General features: G+C 34.7%; 1 protein-coding gene across 1 annotated transcript in view; it reads left to right on the forward strand.

Moving 5' to 3' along the window:
* Positions 1-669: 669 nt before the first annotated feature.
* pcca (propionyl-CoA carboxylase subunit alpha) overlaps positions 670-14308 on the forward strand; it is a 60273-nt gene continuing 46634 nt past the window's right edge. The window contains exons 1-6 of the mRNA XM_048197103.1: positions 670-817; positions 3093-3164; positions 6349-6396; positions 6621-6689; positions 10604-10717; positions 11043-11096. Coding sequence (XP_048053060.1) covers positions 764-817; positions 3093-3164; positions 6349-6396; positions 6621-6689; positions 10604-10717; positions 11043-11096 — 411 coding nt within the window. The 5' untranslated portion in view covers positions 670-763. The remainder of the gene's footprint in view (positions 818-3092; positions 3165-6348; positions 6397-6620; positions 6690-10603; positions 10718-11042; positions 11097-14308) is intronic.

Genomic DNA, 14308 nt, shown 5'->3' on the forward strand with positions numbered 1-14308 from the left:
ACAGTAGGCTAATTATTATTTATTTTCTATTATTCTTATATGTTTAATTATTATTTCATAAATAGGCTATTTAAACCAAGAAAAATACAAACAGGGAGCTGTTTGACTGCCTGCATGCACGTTTAAATTTCCAATTAAAATATAGGCTACAGAAACTCTAGAAGCTATAGAATAAAGGAGATTTTGTGTCCCGAAGAAGACATAGGACAGGTTACAAAATTTATTTGAATAAATAGGCTATGTATCTGACTGTGACGTAGAAATACAGGTATGGTCTATAGTTAATGGAAATCAGGGTTAAACGGTTATTTTCAGCATCCTTTGCAAGCTTTTTCAGGATGTATAGTGCACTTTCAGGGAATAATGTCTCAATATAAAACAAGGAAATAATTAATAAGGATAATTGTAGCTACCTACTGGACAATTTTAACTCTTGAATAAAAAACAAAATGTAATACAAAAACAAATTTAAAACAATCCAACCAAAAAACATAATTTTTAATGAAATATTAACAATCTTTAATGCATAATCATACTTTGGCGATTCGTGCAGATACAATAGAATAGATTTAGCCTCCAAGGTCACGGTTTTCATCAGCAACCTGTCGTTCAACTTCCAATTGTTGTCTCACCCCTCCTTGGAACACATTTCGGGTTGTGACACATCTGAGCGCATCTGATTGGTCGAGAGGGCAAACACCCCCAAATTCTGCCTGTTACGTCGTAAGAGCGCGCCGCTCTGGTCTCAGCAGCTCCGACTATCATGGCGGCTTACAGAAGCGCTGCAGGCTTTCAAAGAGTTTTGTATGCTGTTAAGGTGAGCGTTTGATATCTGAAATCGCTGCGTGTAGGAGAACAATTCATGTAACGAATCTGATTCGTTAAATGAATTATGTATAAAGCATTGTAACGTTATCTGACTAAGCGCTCTGGCTTGTCTTAGAGATCAGCAAGAATGTTCACTTGACTTGTCACGATATACGGACACTTTCATTGATTGGTAACTCAAAAGTTTTATTTATAAAACATCACCTGCTCCTTAAAAGAACATGGTGTGTTCTTCATTATTGTTGTTGCAGGAAGAAAGAACCAAATGTCTTTATCACTGATGACAGTGAGCTCATGTCAATGTCAAAATGATTCAGCTGTGCCCAATGTATAGGGAAAGTTCTTGTGATTGACGCTCACAACTAACGATAACTCTCACAGCAGCTTATATGTTTGATTGCATCTAATTTCCACTTTTATAAATGACCGTCAAGGCAGAATATGAATCTCTTTGCTGTAAGCAACTGTAAATCACAAACCTTGTTTCTCTCCAAACAGTTGTCACTGTGAGCCAGTAGTAGGAAATGTATAAGTTTCTTTCAGACTTATGAATAATATTTAAACAATTTTAATATGGATTTTACAAAAAATATATATTTCTGCATATTTATGTTTTGCTGGTGATGTCTTTAATGTTTCATTACTGTAAATGAAAACACAGTGTTAGCAGTCATAAAACATTTATTAATGAACTTCTATAAGCCAGAGGTGACCAAACCTTTTACTATGAAGGGCCAGAAATCAAACTTGATTGAGACGTAAATGCTGTATTATATACAACTATATCATAATTAAGGTTGCAAAGGGGCGGAAAGTTTCCGATAAATTTCTGGAAACTTTCCACGGGAACATAACCTGGGGAATTCTGGAAATATTCCAATTTGGAAACTTAACAGGAATTTACAGGAATTTATGGGAATTTATGAGAATTTAGGGAATTAATTTGAAATTTTAGGAAATTTATATAAATTTATAATATTTATATAAAATGTATCATATAAAAACAAATATAAATATTTTGTTCAAATAACAGTTATTTATTTTTCACATTCAATTAATTCTAATTTAGTAAATATGTAAAATAAATATATTTTTGTTGGAGCAATTGTTATGTGTTATTTTAGTGTCACATGATCCTTCAGAAATCATTGTAATATTCACTGATTAATAAAAAAGTTAAACAGAATAGAATAGAAATCTTTTCCTACAATATCACTTTAATATCACTTTTTATCAATTTCACACATCTTTGCTGAATAAAAGTATTAATTTCTTTCAAAAAAAGAAAGAAATTTACTGACCCCAAAGTTTTGAGCGGTAGTGTATATTGTTACAAAAGATTTCTATTTTAAATAAATGCTGTTCTTTAACTTTTTATTCATCAAAGAAAACTGAAAAAAGTATCACAGATTATAAAAAAATATTAAGCAGCATAACATTGATAATTGAGTATCAAATTAGCATGTTAGTATGATTTCTGAAGGATCATGTGACACTGAAGACTGGGAAAAAGATGATGAAAATTCAGCGTTGCATCGCAGAAATAAATTATATTTTTCATGTATATTAAAATAGAAAACCATTATTTTAAATTATAGTTATGTTTCACAATATTACTGTTTTTTTTTTTCTTTATTTTTTATCAAATGTACATGTTATGGACTGGGGGAATGCACAGTGCATGCAGGGGGTTTGGCGTCAATAGCCCTGCAGTAAGTAGTGTGCTGTGTGAATGTAATTGAGGAACGTGCAGGGTAAATATTAAACTAACTAACTAACTAAAATTGCTTTAAATATGGTTGTTTTAACCAAAATTATGCTGCAAGATGTTTTTTTTTCAACTACATTTAAGTACCCTGTTATAGGCTAACCTGCAATTGTGCAAATTGCCTGTTTATTTCCATTAATTCCTGTTAATTCCCATATATTCCCATTAATTCCCATTTATTCCCGTTAATTCCCATGGAAAGTTTCCAGCTTTGAAAATTCCTGGAATTTTGCAACCCTAATCATAATCCAACCAACCAACCAACAAATAAATAAATAAATTCACGTTTTGTATACATTTCAAAATAAAAACAAAAATAAAACAAAAACAAAATGTTAAAACAAAGTGATAAATTAGAAATTAGGATAATCTTCAGTGACATTTTATTTTTGTGATATGGCATGATATGCTAAATCAAAGGTCACCTTTGGGTTTGGGCATCTCTGGTATAAATGGTTTCATTCATTGCTGACAGCACCATCTCTCTGTCTTTTAGCATGTCTGTCTTAAGCAGAGGTGCGGTGTTATTATCTGCCGATACTCTACGGTGAATGACCCAAATGAGAAGGTAAGTCAGATAGAAGAAGTGTTTTGTATTCATGGATGCTTCTCATTTTTTTAACTGTGCATCCTTGTTTCCATTTCCTCATGTCCTTGCGTGTGCACACTGTACTGTTTTTACAGTCCTATACAGATGTTGCTTGACAGCCTGTATGATAGATTCCCAGTCAAACACTGAAGGTGCACGGGTCACGTCATTCTTTTATGTCAATTGACATGGCGTTGATGACAGGCTGGGAAAGTGAGGGAACCATATGTACACGTAGATAACATAGTAGCAGCGATCGATGCTGGTCCATGAAACACATTTGAGAGCAAGTTGACTGTGCATCTGCTAATTAGTTATTCACATGTATGAATAGTTATATATGTAATAAACTTTAGAAGCTAATTTGGATGTTAATTTAAGGTGTGTGTTTCAGTTTATACATTTAAGTACTGAATAATATTAATTAACTACATATACTTATAAGGTTAGAATTAGGGTTTGGTGTAGGGTGAGTTGCATGTAATTATGCATTTTGTAGTTATTACAATAGTAACTACATGTAACGTTTGTAACAAGGACACCGTTAAATAAAGTGTTACCCCTAATTTTCACAGGATTTAGTTTATCATTAATGTTAGATATTTCTTCATGTGTAAATAAAAATGAATATTGGTTAAAGCTCTAGTAAATGTTATTAATCTTCAGAGAACCCTACTACAGATATCTGTGGTTTGTGTTTTGTTAGTTTTGTTTTTAGATTGTCCTCCTCTGGTTGCTATAGTTTTTGATTTGGTTTCCCTCATCAATGATTATGTGATTTTAATTTAAAATTACAGTATAAAAACATATTTCATTTTCTAAAGTAATGTTTATATAACAAAGTACTAAAATTTGTTTTACCTTTTATAATGCTTATACTGCCACATGATCAATCAAAGTTCATCACAAGGAGCTTTTCTATAAGCTGAGGTACATACATTGATATTGAAGGTGATTGGGTTAATACACAAATACAAAACACCTTAATGGTAACATGCACAACATTAAAATAATGCAAGAAACATTAATTTATCAAGATGAGATTTAACATAAAACCGTAATGCACATATCTGATAAGAAGAAAAAAAAAAAAAAACTAAAAAGAAAGTTATTTCAGTGAAAAACCATTAAATGTGAGCTGTCTGATAGGGACTTCTGGGAATGTCAAATTACAGTTTTGGACTGTATGATTTCTTCCAAAATACTTCTGAAATACTGTACATATAGTATTTTACTGTAAGAATTACATGAAATATCCTATTAGATCTATTAGAAAGTTTTCACCATATAGAGTAAGGGAATTTACTGTTAACCAATTAACAGATTTTACTATAACATTTTTACAAGTTTTGTTTATGTGGCATTTTCGATGAAAACAATAGTAAAAAAAAAAAGAAACCTATACCAAAATCTATTTAAAATACATTTATTTATTTTATACTAAGTATACTTCAAATCCAGTAGCATATTTGACATATCACTTAAGAAAATTAAAGTGCATTAAAGGGTTAGTTCACCCAAAAATGAAATTTCTGTCATTAATTACTCACCCTCCTGTCATTCCAAACCCGCAAGACCTGCATTCATCTTCTGAACACAAATTAAGATATTTTGATGAAATCTGAGTGTTTTTTTTATTTTTTATTTTTTTTTTATCTCCCATAGAAAGCAATGAAATTACCACATTCAAGGTCCAGAGTAGCAAAGACATTGTTAAAATACTCAGCGGGACTGCAGTGGTTCAACCTTAATGTTATGAAGCGACGAGAATACTTTTTGTGCACAAAAACAAAACAAAAATAACGACTTTATTCAACAATTTTTCCTCTTCCCTGTCAATCTCCTACGCAGTTGACACAGAGCAGAGCTTCCATATTTACGCCAGAACGCCAGCTCAGTATTGGCCGGCGCTGTTCACGTGAGCAGCATGACACATGCGTGTGATGCTGATGCAGGAGCTGGCCAATACTGAGAAATTTTGTTGAATAAAGTCAATATTTTTGTTTTGTTTTTGTGTACAAAAAGTATTCTCGTCACTTCATAACATTAAGGTTGAACCACAATAGTCACAATGACTTCTTTAACAATATTTTACTACTTCTCTGGACCTTGAATGCGGTAATTTTGTTGCTTTCAATGGGAGATAAAAATCCTCTTGGATTTCATCAAAAATAACTTAATTTGTGTTCCGAAGATGAACGAAGGTCTTATGGGTGTGGAACGGCATGGTATTTTTATTTAGTGAATATTTAAATGTATTTGTAGTATAATTAGCACAAAATAAATGTATGTATTGATTTATTAGTGAGAGATTTATTATAGATTTATTGATGTATTAGTGAGAGTGATACGTAGCTTCTGAAAAGTTGACCTTTCAAAGACAACGGACGTGTTTGGAGAAGTCAAATAAAGCAAATATTTTGAGAAATACCCCATGTATCAGGGTCAAAATTCCGTTGCATCACTTTTACCTTCTCAGCTTCTACACTTCCAAAATCCTGTTGCATCTATGTAGCTTTGATGTGCCATTCTCCAACAACCAACCTTTGCCTGGAGGGGTTGTGTGTATGTGTGTTGTGTGTTATGGGATTGGGGGTGTAGTAATATGGGCAAATATGCTTTGAGTTTAGGAATGTGTTCTTGGGATACACGTTGCCCAAGGCTCATCTTGACACATGGTTTATGGGCAGACACTTCCTTCAGTTTTTCCATAAATTGTTTACATGTGGCAGACAACATTAGCAAAGCTTCATGCTTTGATCTTTAAAGCACACTAACATCCACCTTAACACTCAGAATCATCTAGATCTCCCCATTAGAACTTGTGAATGTTCATTGCACGTCAGGGAATAGTTAACAGTAATTTAGTATTTACAGTCTGAACATGGCTAAAGTAGTTTTTGGACCTGTTGTACCTGATACGGTTTATTTATATTAGGGTTTTTTTTTTTTTCTGCACTTAGAAGAACTTGATCTCTAAGAATTTTATCTCTTCTCTTTACTTTCTTGTCAAATAAAAAGCAGTGTGTGTTGTGTTGAACAGCTTTCACTTACAGCTAAATGAGTTGAGCTTTAGTCAGAGTTAGAGCACACACACTGTGGACAAATCAAGTGTTGACAAAACAAATGTCTTAATCGCCCTGTTCCCTTTTCCTTTCCACAGACCTTTGATAAAATCCTCATTGCAAACAGAGGCGAGATCGCCTGCAGGGTAAGCGAGTGTGTGCGTTCTTCACCAGGAAGGTTCTTCTCAGTGTGTTTAAGGCAAAACATTACATTTGTCTTTAGGCCATTTTCATTTTAAATCAGAGTGAAGTCCTACATGCATAACTGTGTACATGAAGCTACATGAACCTTCAGTGCAGTTTTACTACTATGAAATATAAATATTCGCATTTATGTACATGTCTTAATTCTCTTTATTTCCATTCATAGGTAATTAAAACTTGTAAGAAGATGGGCATCAAGACAGTTGCAGTTCACAGTGATGTGGACTCTAGTGCGGTGAGAAAAACTAATATTTAAAAATACCCTAAATATAGACACTAGCTATGTTTCCGTCCACCTGTTTTTATTTTTATGCACATTTGCAATATTGCATTAAAAAACGCTGGATGGAAATGCCAAGATGTGCATAAATTACATAAATTTACTGAACAATGGCTTCCACAATTGCAGCAACCTCTAACTTTTTATTCCAGATATTTTGCACCAATTTCCCAGGAAGTGATGATTTTGTTCTGTTGAGATGGAACAGTACTTTATTCGCAAATGTTTTATGCGATATTCCAATTTTGCACTTAAGTCTGAGAACACATTTAAAATTTGAGATGCAAAATTTTAACCTGATTTTCTAATCTTTCTCTTGTATAGAGTTTAGGCTCATTAATGTGTTTTATTGAAAGGTAAAGTACCACCATCATGTGATTTCTATAAGACTTAATTGTCTGTTAAGCACATTTTACAGGACTGCCGTGCTTTTATTATCATTATAGAATTTTTTTACATTTTTTTTTTTCAGGAAATTTGTTTAATGTTTGTCATTTTATTATAACCTATTCTCTTCTTGTCATGAAAATGACCTTTGGTTCTGGAATAGCATAAAAAGTAAGAGCATTAAAACTAATTTTTGAAATCAAGTTTTAAGATTTTGACATTTTAAACAAACAAATATAATGATTTTAAAAAGATATATTGATAAGCTTACATGCATACATACTCGCCCTCATTTTGCTACAAACATGACCTTCTTTCCTCTGTGCAACACAAAGTAAGTTATTTTGAAGTATGTTGATAATCAAACTATTGTTTAATTGTATGGATAAAATAAAAACACTGAAGCTGCATCCGAAATCGAATATTTCTCTACTATATAATACTCGAAAAACAGTACGCGAACAGAGAAGTATGTCCGAATGCATAGTATTCGAAGAGCAGTAGGCGAAAAGTACCCTGATGAATCAATACTTCCGGTGAGATTCTGAAGTGCGCATACGATGGACACTTTACTATCCCATGAAGCCCACGGGAGAGGATTTGTGAATGGAGTTGAAGGGATGTAACTGACGCTGGTAGATCATGTGACAGTAACAACATGGTGGATATAGTACGTCTGAATTCATTCATACTACAAGCATTCGTACTATATAGAACGTGCTTTTCAACGGTTGTGAAGTAAATTTAAATTCAAATGTAGTACCTACTCAACAGTACGTGATTTCGGACGCAGCTTGAGACATTTCTTAAAATATCTTCTTTTATGTTCCACAGAAAAAGTAACAGGTTTGGAATTACATGAGCATGAGTAGATGATGACAGAATTTTTACTTTTGGGTGGACTGAAGTTTTATTTTCAATTCTTTGCTTAAATTCTTATCTTGATGATGTAATTACATTTCTTGTATTTAGAAAAATTCAAAATAGATGCATTTTCACTTTTTTTTTTTGTTGTTATTTTTTACTCCATTATATTATTATTTTATATTCCTTCCTCATATATGCAGTACAGGAAGACTGTGCCACATTTGAAATGAATAAATAGATTTTCTGAAGCAGTTTAGTCATCTGGAGGAAACCTGATACTAATATCTAAATTATCCCACTAGACTTTTACAAGCGTTGCAAGATAAACCAAAGCTTTTTCTCCTCTCACCTTTATCTTTTCATGGAGTGTAATCCTCTGTTCCCATGATTGATAGCTGTCAGTTTTCTCCCCCTCCTATTCCATATGCATGAGAGTTTGATGGAGGCAGTGTTTTAAACTCTGCTCGGTTCCCCTGCTGTGTTCTGTGCTGGATTGGGGGAATGATGGGGGGGTTAGAGGTGGGGATCTTTTGCATTTGATTTGCAGCCTCCAAAGAGCATCTAAATGAAGATGTTTAAACAGAGCAGTGGGGGATAATCTGGACTCTGTATGGGGGAACAAATTGACATTAGAAGTCCGTATACTGACCTCAGGATTGATGTGTTCATATATTTTTCAAACATGTCGCATTAAATAAATTGATTTAGTAATTTGATGTTTACATTAAAGCGTTTCATTAAAAGCAATGGAACTGGACCCACAGGCTATCTCATGTCCTCTGGTTAACAGGGTAGGTGCCGACAGAAAAAGAAGTTTATTGGGCTCCTGAAACAAATGGTGGGAAGCCGTCAAGTTTTGCACTGCATTAAAAGACTCAGACAGAATGCTCATTAAACTCAGTGACATTGAAAACATGTCTAGAGATTTGTTTGTGCCATTAAAATCTTAGACCAAGATCGTTTTTGTAGTATTTGATTTAATTTTAATTTAAGATATCAATTTAGTAAACAAAATGAATTTATAGTCGGGTAATAACTTCCATTTGAATGATCAATTCTTCAGTTAGTAATAAGATGATACAGAAAGTCAGAGTTTGCGGTTAGCATGTGCTGCTTCAGTCTTTTGGGCTCATTTTGCGTCTATGCTAGATCTTTGAGCGAGCTCCTCCACCTCTGTTTGCGTCACCCTCGTTAAATGTGAGGAAAAACGACTTTGCGTCTCCCCTTTTACACATGTGTGGAGAACATTAGCAGAGAAGCAGCAGTTGGCTAGCGAGCCTTTTCCAAACCTCCCCTGTTGATGCAGTTGTCAATATTAATGCTTCCCCATTGTGAGGTCTGTCACTCAGTCAGCTCACTGTCACTGTTGCTTCACACCGAGTGTGACGACATCTTGGCCACACAGACAATCTGTTTGTGCTTTCTGGAATGAACTCACTGGCATTAACAGCAATGAAAATGAGTGTGTTTAAAATGCTGAGTATTGGCTTCAAAATCTGGTTATAACAAAAAACAATTGATCAGACATCAGACTGGGAAACACAAAAACTGCAAAAAAAAAAAAAAAAATCTGGTACAAACCTTTACATTAACATTTTTCACACATTACAAACAAAAAACAAAAACAAACATGAGCACATAAGATTACTTTTTAACATTTCAACATTTTAAACTCAGCTGTGGAACTTTGCTATCCTGAAACTCACACAGTAGAGCAACGCCAAGATAATGGCTTTGATTTCCAGAAAACTGAACATTCCTGAACTGATAAAAATGTACACATTCTGCAAACATTAAAGTTCACTTTCAAATAAAATTTTCCTGATAATTTACTCACCCCCATGTCATCCAAGATGTCCATGTCCTTCTTTCTTCAGTCGAAAAGAAATTAAGGTTTTTGATGAAAACATTTCAGGATTATTCTCCTTATAGTGGACTTCAATGGCCTCCAGACGGTTGAAGGTCAAAATTACAGTTTCAGTGCAGTTCAAAGGGCTTTAAACGATACCAGACAAGGAATAAGGGTCTTATTTAGCGAAAAGATCGGTCATTTTCGAAAAAATACAACTGTATATGCTTTATAAACACAAATTATCACCTTGCACGTGCTTCCGCTTTCCGCATTCTTCAAAACGCTTACGCTGTATGTCCTACGTCTTCCCTATTCAACTTGCGGAACGAATGCGGCGCCAGTTTCGTTTTTTTTCTGTAAGTAGAATAGGGAAGGCGTAGGACATACAGCGTAAGCTTTTTGAAGAATGCGGAAAGCAGAAGCACGTGCACGGCGATCATTTGTGTTTATAAAGCATATACAGTTGTATTTTTTCAAAAATGACCGATCGTTTCGCTAGATAAGACTCTTATTCCTTGTCTGGTATCATTTAAAGCCCTTTGAAGCTGCAATGAAACTGTAATTTTGACCTTATAGAGAACTAATCCTTTAAACATTTTGTTGTTTTTTTAGGCTGTCAACACTTTACAAGCATGTTCATGAACCTAAATGAGGAAACACTGGAAACCATAGGTTTACCAGTATTTCCAACAACTCAAAAACCGAAATGGGTCAAATTGACCCGAATCATGTTATTTTCCTCTGTGTTTTTTCATTCCTTTAGGTTCATGTGAAGATGGCTGACGAGGCCGTGTGTGTCGGTCCTGCCCCTACCAATAAAAGTTACCTGAACATGGATGCTATCATGAATGCCGTCAAGCAGACTGGAGCTCAAGCTGTGAGTGTGTGAGTGTGTGAGTGTGTGAGTGTGTGTGTGTGTGTGTGTGTGTGTGTGTGTGTGTGTGTGTGTGTGTGTGTGTGTGTGTGTGTGTGTGTGTGTGTGTGTGTAAGGTAAAACACAGGGGACTTTAGCACAGTTGGAGCCTAATCCGTGTTGGTATAAACAAGGTCATATATTATTAACATGGTGAACTGGTCAATGCTATTATCTATAAACAGAACTAAATGATGCGATGGAGCTCTTAAAAGTCATCTGTATAACATGAATACTTTGGATGCGTAAAAGTAAATCATTTTCTAAAAGTTGTCTCTCTCTTTCATAGGTTCACCCTGGCTATGGATTCCTGTCTGAAAATAAGGAGTTTGCCAGGAGACTAGTAAGTCTGCCTTTTTCCTGAAATAAATGTGTATAGTTAAAGAAAAGAGAAGTGGATAGTTGAATATTTAAATGACTTTGAGTTGGAGTTGGGGGCAGAGTAGCCCCTTCACTTATTGTTCTACATCAGCCACTGTCCCTCCCACACACACACACACACACACACACACACACACACACACACACACACACACACACACACACACACACACACACACACACACACACACACCACACACAGTTTTTGTAATTAACAGTTCGGACCCCCCAGTAGTAATTTAATTAAAGGTGTGAGTTCTGAGGTGAGAAGATTATTTGCAACCCAAATAAAGGCAGAAAGGCCAAAAGGGTCATTTGATGAAGAGATTCAGTTCTACATTCAGGACAGTGCTCTGTTTCTTACAATCTAGCCAGTGCTGAAAGTTAAAAATGCATTTACATAACATTGAGTATACTTGCATTACTGTTTAAAAGTTTTGGGTTCAGTAAGAGTAAAAGAACAGCATTTATTTGAAATTAACATTTTAACCATGTGAAAGTCTTTACTGTCAGTTTTGATTTATTTAATGCATCCTCTCTGAATAAAAGTGTCCATTTCTTTAAAACAAGTCTTGCTGACCACAAACTTTTGAATGGTAGTGGAGGTGGTTGATATTCAATAATCCTTAAACAATTATTAAGTCATGTGACTTACTTTGTTCTATGAAACACATAAGGAAAATGTTTAATATGAATAATCTGATAACTTTTCCCATGCAAAACATTTAATGAGGGCTGGTGCTTCAGAAAGGACACAAAAATGACTTGTGAGCTTTATAACAATGTTTTGAATTTAGCTTGGTATGAAGACCTACATTTAAATAGTTGTTTTGCGATATTTTTCCCCTCCAGAAAGATTAATTTACTGATTTCCAACCAGATTTGTATTGTTACTATGTCGGAAGTATATGTAACAACAATATAGTGAACAATGTGAATTTTTCAGATTCATGATTAAAACATTCAGATTGGGTTTTTTGAACCAAATCAACCAATTCTTTAAAAATATCTGACTCAAAAGACTGATTTGTTCAAGAACTGAGTTCGCTACTTCTCTCATGAACATGGCAAGGAGAGCTAACATGGACGATGAGATTTTTAGTGAATAATACATTTCAGACTGTTAGACTTTATACTTCAGACTATATACAAAGCCTTTTTAAATTCAAGACTTTTATATATTACGCACAAGTCATGGACTAATTTTACGGTACATTTTTGCAATGTTTTTGAAGTTTGAAAGCTTTAGTCCCTGTTTTTTGTAATAGCATGAAAAAGAACCTTTATATTATTGAAGAAAGATTCCACGGAAGAAAGAAATACAAGTTGAAACAACATTACGTTCAGCAAATGTTGAAAAGAATTTCATTTTTTGGGTGAACTATCCCTTTAACCCCTGTGCCCCAAAATAATTGAGCCGAGCGCTTCGGTGCCGACAAGTGCATGTGCCAACCTCCAACTGTGCCTCTGTGTTGCCATGGCAACTAAACTCAGAAGCTACCATCTTTTTTTTAACCCTTCAATCGATTATGACTAAATAAGGATATGCTTCGTGTCATGGCAGGCCTCAAACACACTCAGAGAGTTTGCATGGGGCCGTCACTCTCTTTTTTTTGATCTAGATATTTTTGCTTTTTTTAGGATTCCAGATTTCTTCTGCCAGATTTCTTCTTTTTTTTCCGGGTTTCCTGCTTTGTAGAACAGAGAAGAGCGGAACAGACAGAATTTGAGAATAGAGATGAGGGAAGATGACACGCCTCTCTGTTTCTCTTCTTTCCTTGTGTTTCTTTTTGTCCACAATAGTCAGTCATGGTTATTTATTGTACAATACACACGTCTCTGGTGCGTGTATCATCTGTGTTCTGTGTCTCTTCCTCTCTGCAGTGTAGTGTATTACAACGTGAGACTCTTCTGGCAGAGTTTCCGGCAGCTGCGTTGACGTGCTTGCAAGATCTCTTTTGATATAAATCACATTCAGGCAGGAGGGAAACACACACGGGGCGTCGTCACAGCAACGGCGGACTCACGTTGATAGGTTGCCTAGAAGTAGTTGTAGATAAAATTTTTAGCTTCAAAATCTAAAATAAATGAGCTTTTCTGCTGCAGTTTTAAAGGCTTTCGGCAGAACATCCTACTGTTAATCAACAGAGCCTGTTAAAAATTCATCAGCATGTCAAAATAAGTGTTAAATATTAAGCAGTCAGGGACCCGAATCAGCTCAGCTAAACCCAGATTTGTTTCATGTCTCTTCGAGGTTGTCGACGGCATTGGTGTAGAGGACACCTTTTAATTTGACTGTTATCCTGCAGTGAATAAATCACAAACCACTTCTTTTCTTTTTTTTTAAATCTACATCGACTATATCGAGGAAAATCTGCCTAGCAACAGAGAATGAATAGAAGCAGTTTTCTTTGAAGAATTTCTGTATATTTTGGGTTGTATCTCAGTCATTAGTAGGCAAGCAGAATTCAGAAAAATTTGAACGCATATATTCCACAAAACTATGTTCCCCGGGCCAATATTCATTCATTGTGTGATGTCGATTCAAAACTTTCCCTAAATGCAAGTTGAAATGTGTCTTTTCTGCGTTACTAGCAGCACCAAATGGAACTGACCCAGGGGCTGGAATCAATCGTGAAATTGCAAAACGTTTTATCTACTATTTTTATTTAAAGAGATTGTTCAATTATGCAGATTTAATGAAAATACTTTGCACAGTCAACCAAAGAGAAAAGCGAGAGGCTGCATCTGAATACAGTTGCATGAAGAAGTATGGGAACCACTTGCAGAATTTGTGAAAATGTGAATAATTGTAATAAAATAAGAGAGATCATACAAAATGCATGTTATTTTTTTATTTAGTACTGTTCTGAATAAGATATTTTACATAAAAGATGTTTACATGTAATCCAAAAAAAAAAAAAAAAATGTATTTATTAAAATAACCCCATTCTGTTTGTGGTTACCTGGATGATCTACGTTGTTTTGTGATGGTTGTTCATGAGTCCCATGTTTGTCCTGAGCAGTTAAACTGCCCAATGTTCATCAGAAAAATCCTCCAGGTCCTGCAGATTCTTCAGTTTTCCAGCATCTTTTGCATATTTGAACCCTTTCCAGCAGTGACTGTGTGATTTTGAGATCCATCTTTTCACACTGAGGTCAACTGAGGGACTC

This window comes from Megalobrama amblycephala, linkage group LG7 (assembly GCF_018812025.1).
Source record: "Megalobrama amblycephala isolate DHTTF-2021 linkage group LG7, ASM1881202v1, whole genome shotgun sequence".
Lineage (NCBI taxonomy): Eukaryota > Metazoa > Chordata > Actinopteri > Cypriniformes > Xenocyprididae > Megalobrama > Megalobrama amblycephala.